The sequence below is a fragment of the Nicotiana tabacum genome, chromosome 3 (assembly GCF_000715075.1).
Source record: "Nicotiana tabacum cultivar K326 chromosome 3, ASM71507v2, whole genome shotgun sequence".
Lineage (NCBI taxonomy): Eukaryota > Viridiplantae > Streptophyta > Magnoliopsida > Solanales > Solanaceae > Nicotiana > Nicotiana tabacum.
In genome coordinates this window covers 104103224-104117269 of record NC_134082.1, presented here as the reverse complement: position 1 = coordinate 104117269, position 14046 = coordinate 104103224, and the positions used below count along the sequence as shown (strand labels likewise).

General features: G+C 36.5%; 2 protein-coding genes across 3 annotated transcripts; one reads left to right on the top strand and one right to left on the bottom strand.

Annotated features, from left to right (window-relative positions):
* The first annotated feature begins 1647 nt into the window (after window positions 1–1647).
* Window positions 1648–10422, top strand: LOC107794900 (uncharacterized). Of its 2 annotated transcripts, XR_012707704.1 has the most exons (13): window positions 1648–1966; window positions 2739–2840; window positions 3157–3237; window positions 3398–3507; window positions 3647–3782; window positions 4242–4340; window positions 5099–5204; window positions 5296–5726; window positions 5844–6023; window positions 6111–6308; window positions 7410–7511; window positions 9394–9714; window positions 9950–10422. XR_012707704.1 is itself a non-coding variant. In XM_016617461.2 (12 exons), the coding sequence occupies exons 1-12, from the start codon at window positions 1691–1693 to the stop codon at window positions 10040–10042; spliced, it is 2133 nt and encodes a 710-aa protein (XP_016472947.1). In that variant the 5' UTR covers window positions 1649–1690; the 3' UTR covers window positions 10043–10422. The 2 variants fall into 2 exon arrangements, 1 of the variants encoding a protein (XP_016472947.1); XM_016617461.2 differs by lacking the exon at window positions 7410–7511 and having other exon boundaries at window positions 1649–1966.
* A 201-nt stretch (window positions 10423–10623) lies between these two features.
* On the bottom strand, window positions 10624–13317 carry LOC107794901 (patatin-like protein 1). The gene is made up of 7 exons (XM_016617462.2): window positions 13052–13317; window positions 12643–12824; window positions 12331–12517; window positions 11718–11879; window positions 11313–11615; window positions 10980–11155; window positions 10624–10824 (listed from the first exon to the last, which is right to left on the bottom strand). Exons 1-7 carry the CDS (start codon window positions 13193–13195, stop codon window positions 10758–10760), a joined length of 1221 nt encoding a protein of 406 aa, XP_016472948.1. The 5' UTR covers window positions 13196–13317; the 3' UTR covers window positions 10624–10757.
* Window positions 13318–14046: the final 729 nt, after the last annotated feature.

Here is a 14046-nt window from a genome sequence, read left to right as displayed (position 1 = left end):
AGGCGCAAGGAACTAATTGTATATTCACATCTGGTTCCTCAATAAAATTTGATAAATCATCAAAACCATAATCGCATAACTTATCATGGGTATTACTATGCATACTGAGAGAACAAATATGTAAAATAATATCACATGACAATCAACCGAAAAGAGGGATTGAGAGTAGAACATCAAATTTAGGGATTGTTTTGTTCTTTATGATTATTTGATAATTAATTATTAAAAAAAAACTATTATTAACATAACACCTAAAAGAACACTTTTATAACAAGGAATGAGTCTTCATGGCCGTTTACGATGTTGAAATTAAGAAAGTATTCTTTTTAAATCTTTTACGTGTAAAAAATAAATCTTTTATGTATAAAAACAAATCTCCCAAATATAAAAAAAGAGATAGGGTCATAAAACTAGAAATAAGTTTGTAATGAGAAAGTAATATAATCAGATAAACAAATTAAAATGAGCTTATTCGATAATACTGGGCTTTGTCATTGCTTATGTTGAGAAACGGGTAAAATTGTCATGTAGCGCCCAGTTTTCCGCTACCGATTGAATCTCTATCCACTTTTTGAAAAAAGTTTAACTGATACCTAATTTATTACTAACTTCAGATACATACATTTTTCTCTTCTTCACTGCTGCTTTCTTTTCTTTGTGTTTAGGGTTTCTTCTTCTGCTTTGTTGCAAAATGGATTTGTTAAATTTGTTGTTGTTTTAACAATTTGATGATTGTGATTTTTTTAATGATATTTGAAAGTCATATTTCAGATTTTGACTCATTCGGAATAGATATGGGTGATGAATCATGTGTTTGATTGTTGAAATTCGAAGAATAAATTTATATTTCAGAACTTCAGATTTTGAATCCGAAGTTATTTGAAGTTGTATTGAAAAATTGAACTACTTAAGATTTCTGATTTTGAAATTTGAAGTTGTATTGAAAAATGGAATTACTTAAGATTCAAATTTCTGTAGTTGTAATTTAAAGATAGAAGAACTTTAAATTTGATTTCTGAAGTTACATTGAAAAGATTAAATTTTTTTAGATACGAGAGGTTTTTTTTTTGCAAAGTTTTATACAATGCCGATATAAATTCGGGAGAAATTCAAAAATAGCCAGATTTACAAGTGGTCGTTCAAAAATAGCCCAGTTTCAAAAGTAACCAAAATATTTAGCCACTTTTCATGTAAAAATAAATCTGAACGAAAACACTGTTCAAAATCTGGAAAAATACTCCAGCATAATTTACTGGAGTTCCAGTATAATATACCAGTCCAATATAATATACTGGAGTTTGGAGCATCGGTGTTCCACTCTCCAGTATATTATACTAGAGCCAGCAAAGTATACCAGTCCAATATAATATGCTGGAAGTTCATACACAGGTGCACCGAACTCCAGTATATTCTGCTGGACCGGTCTCTATTGCAGCAAAATAGTAGCTATTTTTTATTAACTTGGTAAACGCTGGCTATTTTTGAATAACCAGTCCGAAAACTGGCCGACCGTGCTATTTTAACTATAAATTCAGTAATGGCCCCAAAAACCCGAGAAACGGACGGGCTTCACTTATTTTCTTGGTTTTCCAACGTCAGGCCCAACTGCCCAAAGCTTTATCATCAAACCTATAAATTACCTTTCCATTTGATCTTACCACTTCTCTAGAACAGTAAACTCCATTCAGCCATGGATTCTGTACCGGTGAATTGGGAGGCACTCGACTCTCTAATTATCGATTTCGTCAAATCCGAAAACCTAATCGAAGACTCCCTTTCTCCCCCTACTTCTCCTTCGTCATCGTCATCGTCATCTTCGTCTTCGTCTTACAAGTCACGATTACTTATTCGGCAGATCAGACGGTCAGTGGAGGGTGGTGACATTGATACCGCTATCGATCTCTTGCGTGTTCACGCGCCTTCTCTTCTCGATAATCATCGTCTTCTCTTCTGCTTACAGAAGCAGGTAACAATTTATTTAGCTCTCTGTTTGTTTCCCAGGCTTAAATTTTGAAGTACAGTGAATTAATTCTCTCTGCTTTTTACTTACTAGTGCTATAGTTTCTCGACCTCCATCAATTCGGTTTAGTTAGCGAGGATTCAAAATCAATTAATACAATTTCTGAAGTAGCACTCAATAAATATGGCTGGCAAAGAGATGTTTTAATTGTTAAAGCAATATTGTGGATGGTTATAGTAGTGAATATTCAAGATATAAATTTTAGCATGATAAAATTAGTCATGATTCTAGATTAGAAAATTAAAACTGAAATTTTGCATCTGAGTCGAAGATCAAAATGGTTGTTGAACTTGATGAAAATATTTCAGCTTCATATTTCCTTTAATTTGAATTTCTGACTCTTGTTGGTATAATTGCTATATTCATTTGTTATATTTCTTATAACACACACACACACATATTCCTTTACTGGTGCCTTTCTTCACTAAAGTTCCCTCTTTAATTACGCTTTACACCTTATGACAGCAGCTATCGAGTTCACAGAAAGGTTGATCACTGGGTGATAAATGTTGGATGTTATAAATCTGAAAAGACTTTTTGAAGAAATTTTAGCTTTTCAGTTGTTTTATGAGGATTTTCAGTGATACGCGTTACTTATCTGTCCGTGCAAACTCGTTGGTAAATTAAGTCAAAGTTGTCTCCCCGTGCTTTGTCTCTCCACGATATTTAGACCAATACTTGATGATCCCTCAAAGTCGTCTTCATATTTTTTCTGCAGAGGTTTATTGAACTTTTGAGGAAACGAACTGCAGAGGACCGAGAATCTGCCATTAATTGCCTCCGAGAGTCACTGGCACCTTGTGCGTTGGATGCATATCCAGTAGGTCCCCTGCATATTCTTTTTAATTCCGCTATCAACATTGACACTCGTGAATACCTCTTGGATCCGTCAACATCACGATTGTCTTTCTTATAATGAAAACATTGTTTATGTTAGTCAATTAGATAATAAATTATGTTAATGCAACACGTAGAGAAATATTTGATTTGACAAGCTCATTTCTGGTGTTTCTTTCAGTAGATAAAAGTTATGCTAGATGATAGTGGCTTGCGTGCTATCCTCAGGTTCATCGTTTGAAATGGTTCTCTGTGTTTACACCGTGGTTTTAATGGATGTTCAACTTTTTTATCTTAAGGAAGCATATGAGGAATTTAAGCATATTCTTCTTGCCTTGGTTTATGATGAAGATGATAAGAATTCTCCAGTGGCGAATGAGGTAAGAGGTTATTTCTTTGGCCTGAGATTAGACTTCCATATATGTTCATCTGGCAGCAATTAGATGTCCTACTGATTTATTGAGATTTATTGTGGGTTAAAAAAGATGAATGTCTCATTTTACTAAAAATCACTGACGATTTTGCGCTTCACTATCCCAGTGGTCCCCAAAGAGGAGGATTGACATTGCTGGACTGCTTTCATCTGTTTTAAGGGCTCATTTATGTGCATATGATCCTCTTTTTGCAATGTCGTTGAGGTACTTGATAAGGTTAGTACAATTTTGAGATTATCTATGATGTGCTTAGATGCACATTCAAAATCCAAGGAAATGGAGACATTTTATAATTTTTTCATCAGAGATCCAAGTCCTCTTTCTATTCTTATTTAACTTCACAATCATTTTGCAGCATACACAAGTTATTTTGCTTTCGCCAGGGAGTCCCATCACCTATATCTGATCTTACGCAGAGATTACTTCTTGAGGATCGTGACCCTCCTGCAACACCACTTGAGAGTTTCTATGAAGCACCTCCATTTGATGAGGTTATCAATCTTAGCTACTCTATTACTATTCTGATAATTGTTTTGGTTATTGAACTTGAAGAGGAATGTGGTTTGTAAATGGTATAATTTATGTAGTAATTCTTTTGATTATTTTGTTTTATTTATTTTTCAAAGATCTTAAAGAATGTAGAAAATCCCTAGTGCCCTTAGGTTGTCTTAAAAGACAAATTAGTGGGTATTGGAGTAAAATGTGTCCGATTGGAGTGGCGTGGATATTAAAAGATCCATTTTGCGAATGGCAACTAGTTTCGGGTTGAGGTGTAATAATTGTTGTAATTTTTTATTACTTTGAAGTGGAATTTGGTTCTTAATATAGTTTGCGTCATATGTTAAATTTTAAACTTCAATGTCATCCTCTTTTTTTTTTCTGGAGACTGGTCTTTAGAAATTCTTCTAATGTTTTAGGCATTATGTCACATCAATACTTTATGAAATTAGGTGGACATACAAGCTCTTGCTCATGCAGTAGAGATTACAAGGCAAGGGGCTATTGATAGCTTGAGATTTGCCAAGGGTGACTTATATCAAGCATTTCAGGTTAGTATGCTGAATTATTTGCTAGTTAATACTTAATTGTTTGCTATAATCTAGATTACTACAAAGAACTTTAAACGTGTTAGTTTTTAATATAAGTCTAGTGCCGCCCTCGTACAGCACCACTTTTGGCATTCATTTATTCCAAATCGTATGGCTTGTAATGAGTGGTGAAGCTGAGGACATAGTTGATGGTACTTATGGCCCTAATCTTTAAGGGTTTTTTTCGTTTCTCGAAATGAAGCTGTTATTAGAATTATCTGCTCACCATGTCAGACATATATATCTGGAGATCTGTGTTATCATCTTATCATCTACCTGTGGATGTCAATGCTCTAAACTTTGGATTTGTGCACCATTATCATAATGGAATTCACTTATTCTTTGCTGCTTCTTCAGCTTCCAATGGCCTGGATGATCTCTCACACATTGTTGCCTAAAGCTACAACCCATACATATGGGCCTTATGATTCTTTTTGCTTCGGCAATAATTGATTTGCTTTTCACTAAATGGAAAGTCACTATGTAATTCTTTCCTTGTAGCTTCCCGTGGCTTTTCTCAGTAAAAAAAGAAACTGGGGATAGGACTGGGAACGATTTCATCACCCTTTTTCTTTCTTGTTGAGTTGTTTTTCTATTTTTTGGTAGTGTTCCAGATATTCTGTGATCTGTTGATGAGGTAGACCGAGCTTGTTAATCTTACATCTTTGAGGTCAAATAATACTTAATGGTGAGATTGTGCCTGTACTTTTCTGTTGCAGAATGAGTTATGCCGGATAAGGTTGGATGACCCTATGTTTGATGAGCTTGTTCATGAGTATTGTGTCTATAGGGGTTTCATCGAGTTCAGTGTGGTAGATTCTCCTGGTAAGTTTCTGGTCAACTTTACTTTCCATTCTTACATCAGTTTGCTAATATGTACCTCAGAACTGGCTTTTGTAACATTTTCTGTTACCAGGGATGCAACTTGATTCTGGAAGTATCAGCAATGATCAATCAGAGTGTGAACATTTGTCAAATAACTGTTCAACAGAAGTTGGGTATGGAACCACTAAACTTTCTGGCTGTGGTACCTCTGCTACTCAAGTTATCATGGAGGGATCACCTGAAAGTAATACCAACTTGGTTGGAATTCAAAGTACTGATACTGAAGAGCGTTATCCTAGCGAGACAAGCCATGGGGATTGCAGTACCAGTTGGAATCCTCAGTTCGAAAAAGTTCTGCAGAAAAATAAATGTCTTAGAGTTGGCGAGACAAACAAACGGAAAAGATGGAGGGGGAGACATGAAAAAGAAGAATTTTTGTCTGGACCTACCAATGAAAGGAGCAGAGAAGAACTTAACGCCAGCAGCTCAGTTGCCAGCACGATTGTGTTGAAAGATCAGCAGGCATGTATTTTGGTTGTAATGGTTCAACGTAAAACTTAACATCCAAATAATTTTTAAAAAAGAAGAAGGATGGAGAACAGTGTTCAAAGTAAACATTGTTAGCACCTTTCATTACAGGTTTCTCGAAAATCATGCTTCCCGAATATGATGAAGAATAAAGAGGAAAAGTATGAACTTGTGCTGGGCTTGCAGGAATTAGCCAGCAGAGGAATGGCAGTAGAGGTAGTTGAGGAGATTGATGAGATAGAACCGAACTTTTTCGTGCAGAATCCTGCCCTACTTTTTCAGCTTAAGCAGGTATGGAAGTTAAACTTTTGCTTGGGGCACTAAATGTCACACACAGTGTTGTATTGATTAGAGCATTCTAATAATCCCTCTGGTCAGGTTGAATTTTTGAAGTTGGTTGGCTCCGGGAATCATACTCAGGCACTGAGGGTAGCCTGTTCTTTTCTGGGTCCTTTGGCTTCTAGTCATCCTGATCTGTTGAAGCCTTTGAAGGAGACTTTGCTAGCTTTGCTCAAACCTAATGAAGAGGGATTCAATGAACGCTTGCCCTTATGTGCTCTTGCCAATTCACTCCAGGTATGACATTCTGCACTCTTTATGGTAAAAACAGGTTCCAAATGAACCCTTTGCGTGCCTATCTTTTTTCCATCCTTACATCTCTTTATCTCCTCTGTGTATCTGTGTATGTAATACTGGGGTGCTGCTTCTTGATGTGAGAATTATTTTACCACATTTTTACTTAATTAAACACAATAACAATAACCTTTACTACGTAAGCATATTAATACAACAAAATAGATTCCTTAGTTCATTAATATTTTTGTTTCCTTAGTTCATCTTATGTAGAAATCCTATTATGATAATCTAAGGGTTTTCAGAATGATAAATTTAGTAACTCTATCTAAATCAGTCACAAAATTTGAATATGTCACGATCCAAAATCTCACATCTGTTGTCTCTACTTTTGGCACAATCATATATTATCTGTACCTATTCTATCGTTCAGGATTTTCACTCAACTCAACCAATTGAGTCACTTACTTTACTACAATTCCATTTCGTAATTTATTGAGTCTGCACTTCTTGCTCTCCTGCGTCAGGCCCAAAGTAGGGCTGCTCTTTGTCCTTACCCTCCTTAAATGTTTAAAAATCCTGAAACAACCCCCCCCCCCCCCCCTCCCAAAAAAAAAAAGGAAAAAAGTTCCAATTCAAATTCTACAGAAAAGGGTCAAATATACCCCTCTACTATCAAAAATTGTTTTAACTTACCCTCCGTTTCACCATCAGTACGTTTGTACCCCTATCGTTACACTTTGGTTCAAAAATACTCTTAATTTACTCTTAATTTGGATGGAATGGCACGTGGCACATCAGGACTAAAGAGACCCGCCCCAAATTTTATTTACTTGAATCCATACTAACCCACCCCATAACCCGAATCCAAACAAATACATAGCTCTACGGAAATCTCACCGTCAAATTCGAGAATCGAGGGACCGGTGCAGCTTTCCGTCCAGCTTTTTCATTTTCATTTACCTGTTTAATGATTGGGTCCTGTATGACCATTCAAAAAGAGTCTCCACCTTTTAGTTAGAACAGAGTACAATGCCAGTATATCTTCTCTCTTTTTTTTTGGTTGATAAGGACGATGAAAGTTATATCTTCTCTATCATGAAGGAAACCTATACCTGAAGGATATCAGATTCCGCTTTAGCTTGGGATATTGGGTTTTCTGCAACAACCTGCTTGCTGTTCAAGGAAATGATCACTATAACAAAGGTATTCAACAATGGACTACATGAGGAATAAATAACTTTGGGTAAAGTCTTCAGTAAAATATGGTACTTTAAGTCTTTAACCAACCAAGACTATGCTTTTACTTTAGGTGGACCTCCTAAATACTCCTAAATTAAATCCATAACATCATTGTCATTGTAACGTAGAAAGAAAAATGAAGAATAATGAAAGAGATTAAGAACTCAACCGTGTAATTTTTGGCTCAAGCAGAAAAAGATTCTCCTCTATTTCCACTTTTCCATTTCTTAGCTAAATGGGGAAAAGAGTGGAGGAGTCATCTATTCAGCGCTTGCAAACTGAATGTAGCAGTAATATACTGTTCTCATTTCCAGTTTTCTTTAGTTTCCAGTTAAGACACCATAGATTTTCTCTTCCATTTTGACCCACATAGTTTTTCTTTCTTCTACTCATGAAACATTCAAAACCATTGTTGCAAAACCTACACTTGTACTGCAAGCAACTGTACTTAAGTTTAAGTTTTTTTTAGGGGGGTGGGGAGTAGGTGGGTGGGTGGGTAGAATCTGGTGGGGCTAAAATCCCTACTAGAAAGAAGAGTAGCTGGTTCAGGTTATGGGGTGGGTTAGTATGGATCCGGATAAATAAAATCTGGATAAATCTCTTTAATCCTGAAGTCCCACGTGGCATTTCGTCCAAATTAGGGGTATTTTTGAATTAATGTATAACGGCAGGGGTACACACACACTTATAGTGAAATGGAGGGTACGTTTAAACTTTGGATAGTAGAGGGGGTATATTTGGCTCTTTTTCATTCAATTTATGAACCGTGAACCAGGTTACTTGTACGGGAGAGTGTTAGAGATATACATCACCCCATAGTGTCATCCGGGTTTATAATGCTGAGCTACTTCATGCACGACTGGTTTTGAGTTGGATGATTAAATTCATTCTCTATGAGATTCCTAGAGAAGTTAGAGAAGGCACTGATAATGTTAACTTAAAAAGTATGATGAGGTCTCCCTTTTCATCGAATGAAGTTAAGTTTGCTCAACTCACAGGAAGATGCTGACATAAATAGTTGTTCAGTGAGTAATAGTCTGGTTTGAGCTGTTAACTGATTTTAGATACACAAAGTTCAAAGACTTGTTGAAAGGCCGAGTGCTGGTGTGTTGAGACCTCGAGGGTGTTTGGATTGGCTTATAAAAAGTAGCCTTTAAGCTAAAAGCCAAAAGCCATAAGTTGGTAATACCCAACTTTTGGCTTTTGACTTATTTTTGTACTTTTTACGCCTAAAAATAAGTGCTTTTAAGCACTTTTTATCATTGCCAAACACCACACAAATTAAAAAAGTGCTTAAAAGCCAATAAGCACTTAAAATAAGTCAATCCAAACACCCTCCTAATATAATTAAGTAATTAAAAGTGTGCTCTCTATAACATTTTAAGCTTAATCTTAGTCATACTTAACATGGTATCATAACAGGCACATCTCTTGGATTCAAATCTCACTGCCACAAAAAAAGGCAAAAATATATTTTCACATGTTTGGCCCATGAAAAAGAACCTGGCTAACACGTGAGGGCCGTGTTGCGACATAATATAATTAAGTACTAACTAAAACTGTGTTCTCCCTAACAGCTTAAGCTTTTAGATGAGATAGCTACACACTTATATAAGGTGGTTCTATTCTATAGCAAGGAGAAACACAAATAATGAGGACCTACTATATGTGAGCTTGGAATTGTATTGGTTATCCTTCATAAGCCATTTAAGATTTGGGAAAATTTTGAGAACCAAGATCTTCCTACTGCTCTTTTCCATTTTTCTTTTGTATGGTGGGGGGTTGGTATGTGGTTTTTGTATCATGGCTCACCTGATTTACTGTGACAATTGTTTGGCATGCAAAGGTTGCTATTGGTAGGAGGTTCGGTATTGAAGAACCCCAGCTTATGAAGATTATAAGGGCCACACTGTATACACACAGTGAGTGGTTCAAACTTCAAATGTGTAAAGATCGGTTTGAAGGACTCTTAAGGATCGACGCCCTGAAAGAATTTGGTGGCAACTTGATTATAGATGCTGCTTCCAGATTGGATGTTGACATGAGCGGCGATGGATCATCTCAAGTTACTGGTTCCTCAAATAATAGGAAACAAGAAGATGGAAGTCCAACCCAGTCATCAGCCAGAGATGTTGGATGTGATGAAAGTGCAATACTAAAAGTTATGGTGAGTTTTGTTCTGGTTTACAAGCTTGGTTCTAACTTTAACCTTGTTATTGCATCTCGATGAACCTGTTGTAGAAGACTTTGTTGTTGATGTTATTTTACTGATGTGTATCTCCCCCTGTCGCTGTGTGCTGCTTGAATCAGCAGATTATGTTAATTTTCTAGGTGTTCTCATTACGTGCCATTTTAGCAGGTTTTCGGTGCAACTGTTACTTATTTACGAATATTTGGTGCAGGAATTTCTGGCACTGCCCAGAGCAGATGCAATTCATCTCCTTGCACAATACAACGGTAATGCGGAGACGGTCATTCAGCAGATATTCGCGTAGTTCCTAGATTATAGTGGAGCAGTGATATTCGTTTATTTGTTACGTATATTTTATTGTACCATAAATTCTTACCTGTGAGGCTTATTACTGGCTGAAAGGGGATGTAATAACTTCTGAAAGGGGAGGATGTAATAACTTATAAAAGGGAAGGGGGATGTCCTTATATGTAGTCTTTCCACGTCAAGTTTGAAATTGGTTGATGAGAGGCACATTGGTTATGCGAAGTTCTCTGTAAATACCGGTCCATAAATGAGCTTAAACTGTCTGTCGCCATATTTACTTGGGCGGAGCAATCCAGGGAATCAAGAAGTTGAATCTCTTAGTGTTTCCGACGGAATGCTCTAAATTACAGAATCTTATAGATACTTCTTTTTATTGTGCGTTTACTGTTGCAATATTTGTTTGTACTTTGTATCTATATCAAGTTTAGTTATCTTTGCTTTCGGAGTTTAGTCAGTAGTCACGAATCGAGGAGAAACATAGGTAATTAAAATTCAAGTAAACAAATGATGACACATGTATTTGTGGGAAAGTTTTGCCCTCTTGTGATATTGGCTGAAGTAGAATGATATGCTACTAAAGGAATGTAAGCTTTAATTCCACCAACACATACAGGAAAAAAGGAATGGCAAAATAGGAACATAATAGAACTGAAATACATAAGATATTCCCGCTGCAGACTGTAGCAATAAATAGGGTGACAATACATTGGCATCTAGACCAACCGGCTACTGGCATTGGACTCGCGGAATTTTCTCTCGTCCGACAGTATCTTCGCAAACCTGCAAGATTTTAAAACGAGACAAGGGGCACTAGTTAATTAGTATTTCATCAGCAGTTCTTTCTTGTAAAGTTTTTTTGTGTGTGTGTGTGTGTGTGTGTATTCAACCATTCAACTGTAAATGGCAGACATGTAAACATGTCCCTGCGCGTGTACCTCTGAAGAGCTTCCTTGTTGGTTCCTCCATTTTCAACTGCCTCATAAACTCCCTTGTCCAGGTTTATCTTTGAAACTGGCTTTTCCAGCAGATGTTCTCCTACCTTGACGAGGCTTTGTAAGTTTTCCTTTGTGGCTATGTCAACTGAGGCCAAGTTCCCCGTCAAGGTGTCATCCTGGTATCACCCAAATGTTGTATCAAGTAAATTTAAAGTTATGGTAGTACCATACTATATAGCAAATGGTAACAAATTATAGCGGGCGACCACACATGATATATATAATAGAGTAGAGACGCTGCTGATTAAAGTCAAACCGAGGGCTCGGGTTTACCTGGATACGAAGGTACTTATCGTCCGAGTGAAGAGCTTTGAAAACCACAAAGTTGTGATAATCAACCATATCAGCGCTTGCTTGATTAAAAGCATCTATAATAGGTGTAGAGTTGTTATTTAATAGCCAGCTAAGTAATCCCCACTTGGCAGCCATTTGGGCATTGAATTTGTGCTCGTTCTTTGCATTGCCTGTCCCAAGTGATATTACCAGAAAACGACCATAATCCATTGGCTTGATAGGGAATAAGTCTCCGTGCTGCATCAATACTTGCTTGGTCACCTCACCAATTGCGACCAAAGTCTAAAATTCATCACATACATCAACAAAAGAGTCAATTATTTTCTACTCTAAAGTAGTGATCCAAGAATTTTATTTACTATGTCATCGATCTTATATACTTACTGGGTTATTAGCAGCGACACCACCATCAATTAGGTTGAATTCTCGTTCACTATCTTGAGCATCCTTGTTCTTGAAACCATAGGCAGGTAGAAAAGTTGGTGCTGCCGAGGTACTAATGCAAATGTCCGCCAGTTCTGCATCCAAATCAGGTTTCAAGATTGCCTACAAGAGGGTTAAAATGGTTAAGTACTCAACTTATGTACACAGGGGCGGATGTAGCGTTGAACCAACGGGTTCAATTGAACCCATAATTTTTGACGCGGAGTTAAAATTTACATGTAAAAGCTTATTAAAATTGCAAAAATAGTAGATATGAACTCATAATTTTAAAAATAAAATAGGTTCAATACTAAAAACCTTGAATATTGAACCCATAAGATTTAAATCCTCGATCCGCCTCTGTATGTACACACATTTACAATTTTAAAACACTATCATTGTATTATTGTTATAGCAGGTCAACTGCCTCATTTTCAAAATAGTTAATTATCGATCTGTGATTTGATAGGGTAAAAGATTCTTGCACACTACTATTAGCGTATAGAAGTCCCTAATACTAATAAAATCACTTCCAAAGGGGACAAAAGGAGGATTATATTGAATCGAGGTGTACCTCATATGAGCTGAAAATAACTGGCTGAAGTTTCTTGATGTCAAAAGTTGGAATTACGACGGCAGTTAATGTATCATGCAACCTGGTACCTCCTAAGATACCCTTTATAAGTTTGTGAAGATACTTCCCGTCATACTTAGGTCCTCCCATTGCTTTGGTTAGATTTATGATCCCCGCTAATGGTCCACTGCAAGAATTAATAAACAAAAATCAAGATATGTTCATCATATTTAGCCTGGCGAGAGGTAACATTAATTAATTGCATTAAGGCAATGAATACGGACAAGTATATACTCTAATACAATTAATTACCCCATCTGGGGAAAGATTTTGGGAGAGTGCTCAAGATAAAACGGAGTAATATCTTTGGCAGCGTATAAAGGGCGTTTATCTTTGTTTGGTGCAGCTAACATCGCTGTTACAAGGCCACCAGTGCTTGTTCCTGCAATCAAGTCAAAATAATCCGCGATTCTTGCATCTTTACCGTCCAACTCCTACAGACAAAATGAATACAATAAGAGACAAAGCTAGTACGTACTTTAACTTGAACGTTTCAACCTGCCTTTAAGGTTCTTATTATTGAACCCATATGACACTTTACAAGTTATTATGGGTTCAGAATTTCAATTTTGTTGAGATTTCAGTGATTTAACATAGCCAAAAGATCCTTATACTTGTAATCTTGAATCTTGTTGTTTAGTTAATTTGCTTAATTAATTACCTGAAGTTGTGATTCAAGATATGAAAGGATAACTCCTGGAATGATTCCTCTTATTCCTCCCCCATCGATGGTTAGAATGGTTATCAGCGTCCCTGTATTGGGAGGCGGCATTGCAACTCGAGATGATCCTGCTTCGTTTTCCATTGGCGTGTATATTCAACGAAGAAATAATTAATCGTAAACTAGGATGTATAAAGCGAGTTAATTAGTTCATCACTGTCATGTGCTAATCATAATGCGAATAAATAGAACGTGCAATCGTTTCAAAGACTATAATCATGAATAAAAAACTGATAAAAGAAAAAAAATTTAATAATGGCTTTGTCAGCCACTACAAGAGGATAAATAAATTTGGGCTTTGAAGAGTTCATGAAAACAAAGATTTCAATTTTAGACTTATGATAATCATCGTGAAAGCCACCATCCTGAATAGATTAATTTGTTGTGATAGTTCCGTTGTCCAACAATTTAAACCTGAAAGATTAAGTGTTGGAGAATGTATAGAGTTTACGTTAAATAATAGATGGAGTAATAGTTAAGAACTATAGTGTTAAGTTTCTTGAGCGTCTAAGTATTACCAACATCTAATTAATTAAATAAGAACTATGATCATTAGACGCTAGTTTTTGCAACTTACACAAGGGTTTAGCATGATTTCATTTTGACTTTGCTAATCTTTTCTGTTTTACATCCCGGCCTCACTCGAAAAATTCAGCAAAAAAATAAAATATATAGAAACAAAAGAAAAGGTTTCTTCCTAGAATAATAATTGGTGGGATTTATATATTGCGGATCTTCTATGACCTTTAGGCGTGCTCTTTTTTCTTTGGTTTCCTGCCCCTGTCTGGTACTCACATTGGACCCGAATGGATTCGGATTCGCGCCGGAAAGTCTCACATTGGGGTTGTTACCCGATCGATCGTTTTGAGAGTTGTAGCCCCTTCCCTCAATTACTGCTCATTTTGTGCCTCATAGCTGTTATGTGACTTGTCGGG

Excerpts from the sequence above, each read along its gene's own strand:
- LOC107794900 (XM_016617461.2), top strand. The coding sequence starts at position 1,691 with ATGGATTCTGTACCGGTGAATTGGGAGGCACTCGACTCTCTAATTATC. Across the intron at positions 3,508-3,646 it reads TCGTTGAGGTACTTGATAAG|CATACACAAGTTATTTTGCT; the intron begins GTTAGTACAATT and ends ATCATTTTGCAG. Across the intron at positions 5,205-5,295 it reads CAGTGTGGTAGATTCTCCTG|GGATGCAACTTGATTCTGGA; the intron begins GTAAGTTTCTGG and ends TTCTGTTACCAG.
- LOC107794901 (XM_016617462.2), bottom strand. The coding sequence starts at position 13,195 with ATGGAAAACGAAGCAGGATCATCTCGAGTTGCAATGCCGCCTCCCAAT. Across the intron at positions 12,825-13,051 it reads ATCTTGAATCACAACTTCAG|GAGTTGGACGGTAAAGATGC; the intron begins GTAATTAATTAA and ends TTTTGTCTGTAG. Across the intron at positions 11,616-11,717 it reads GTGTCGCTGCTAATAACCCA|ACTTTGGTCGCAATTGGTGA; the intron begins GTAAGTATATAA and ends GATGAATTTTAG.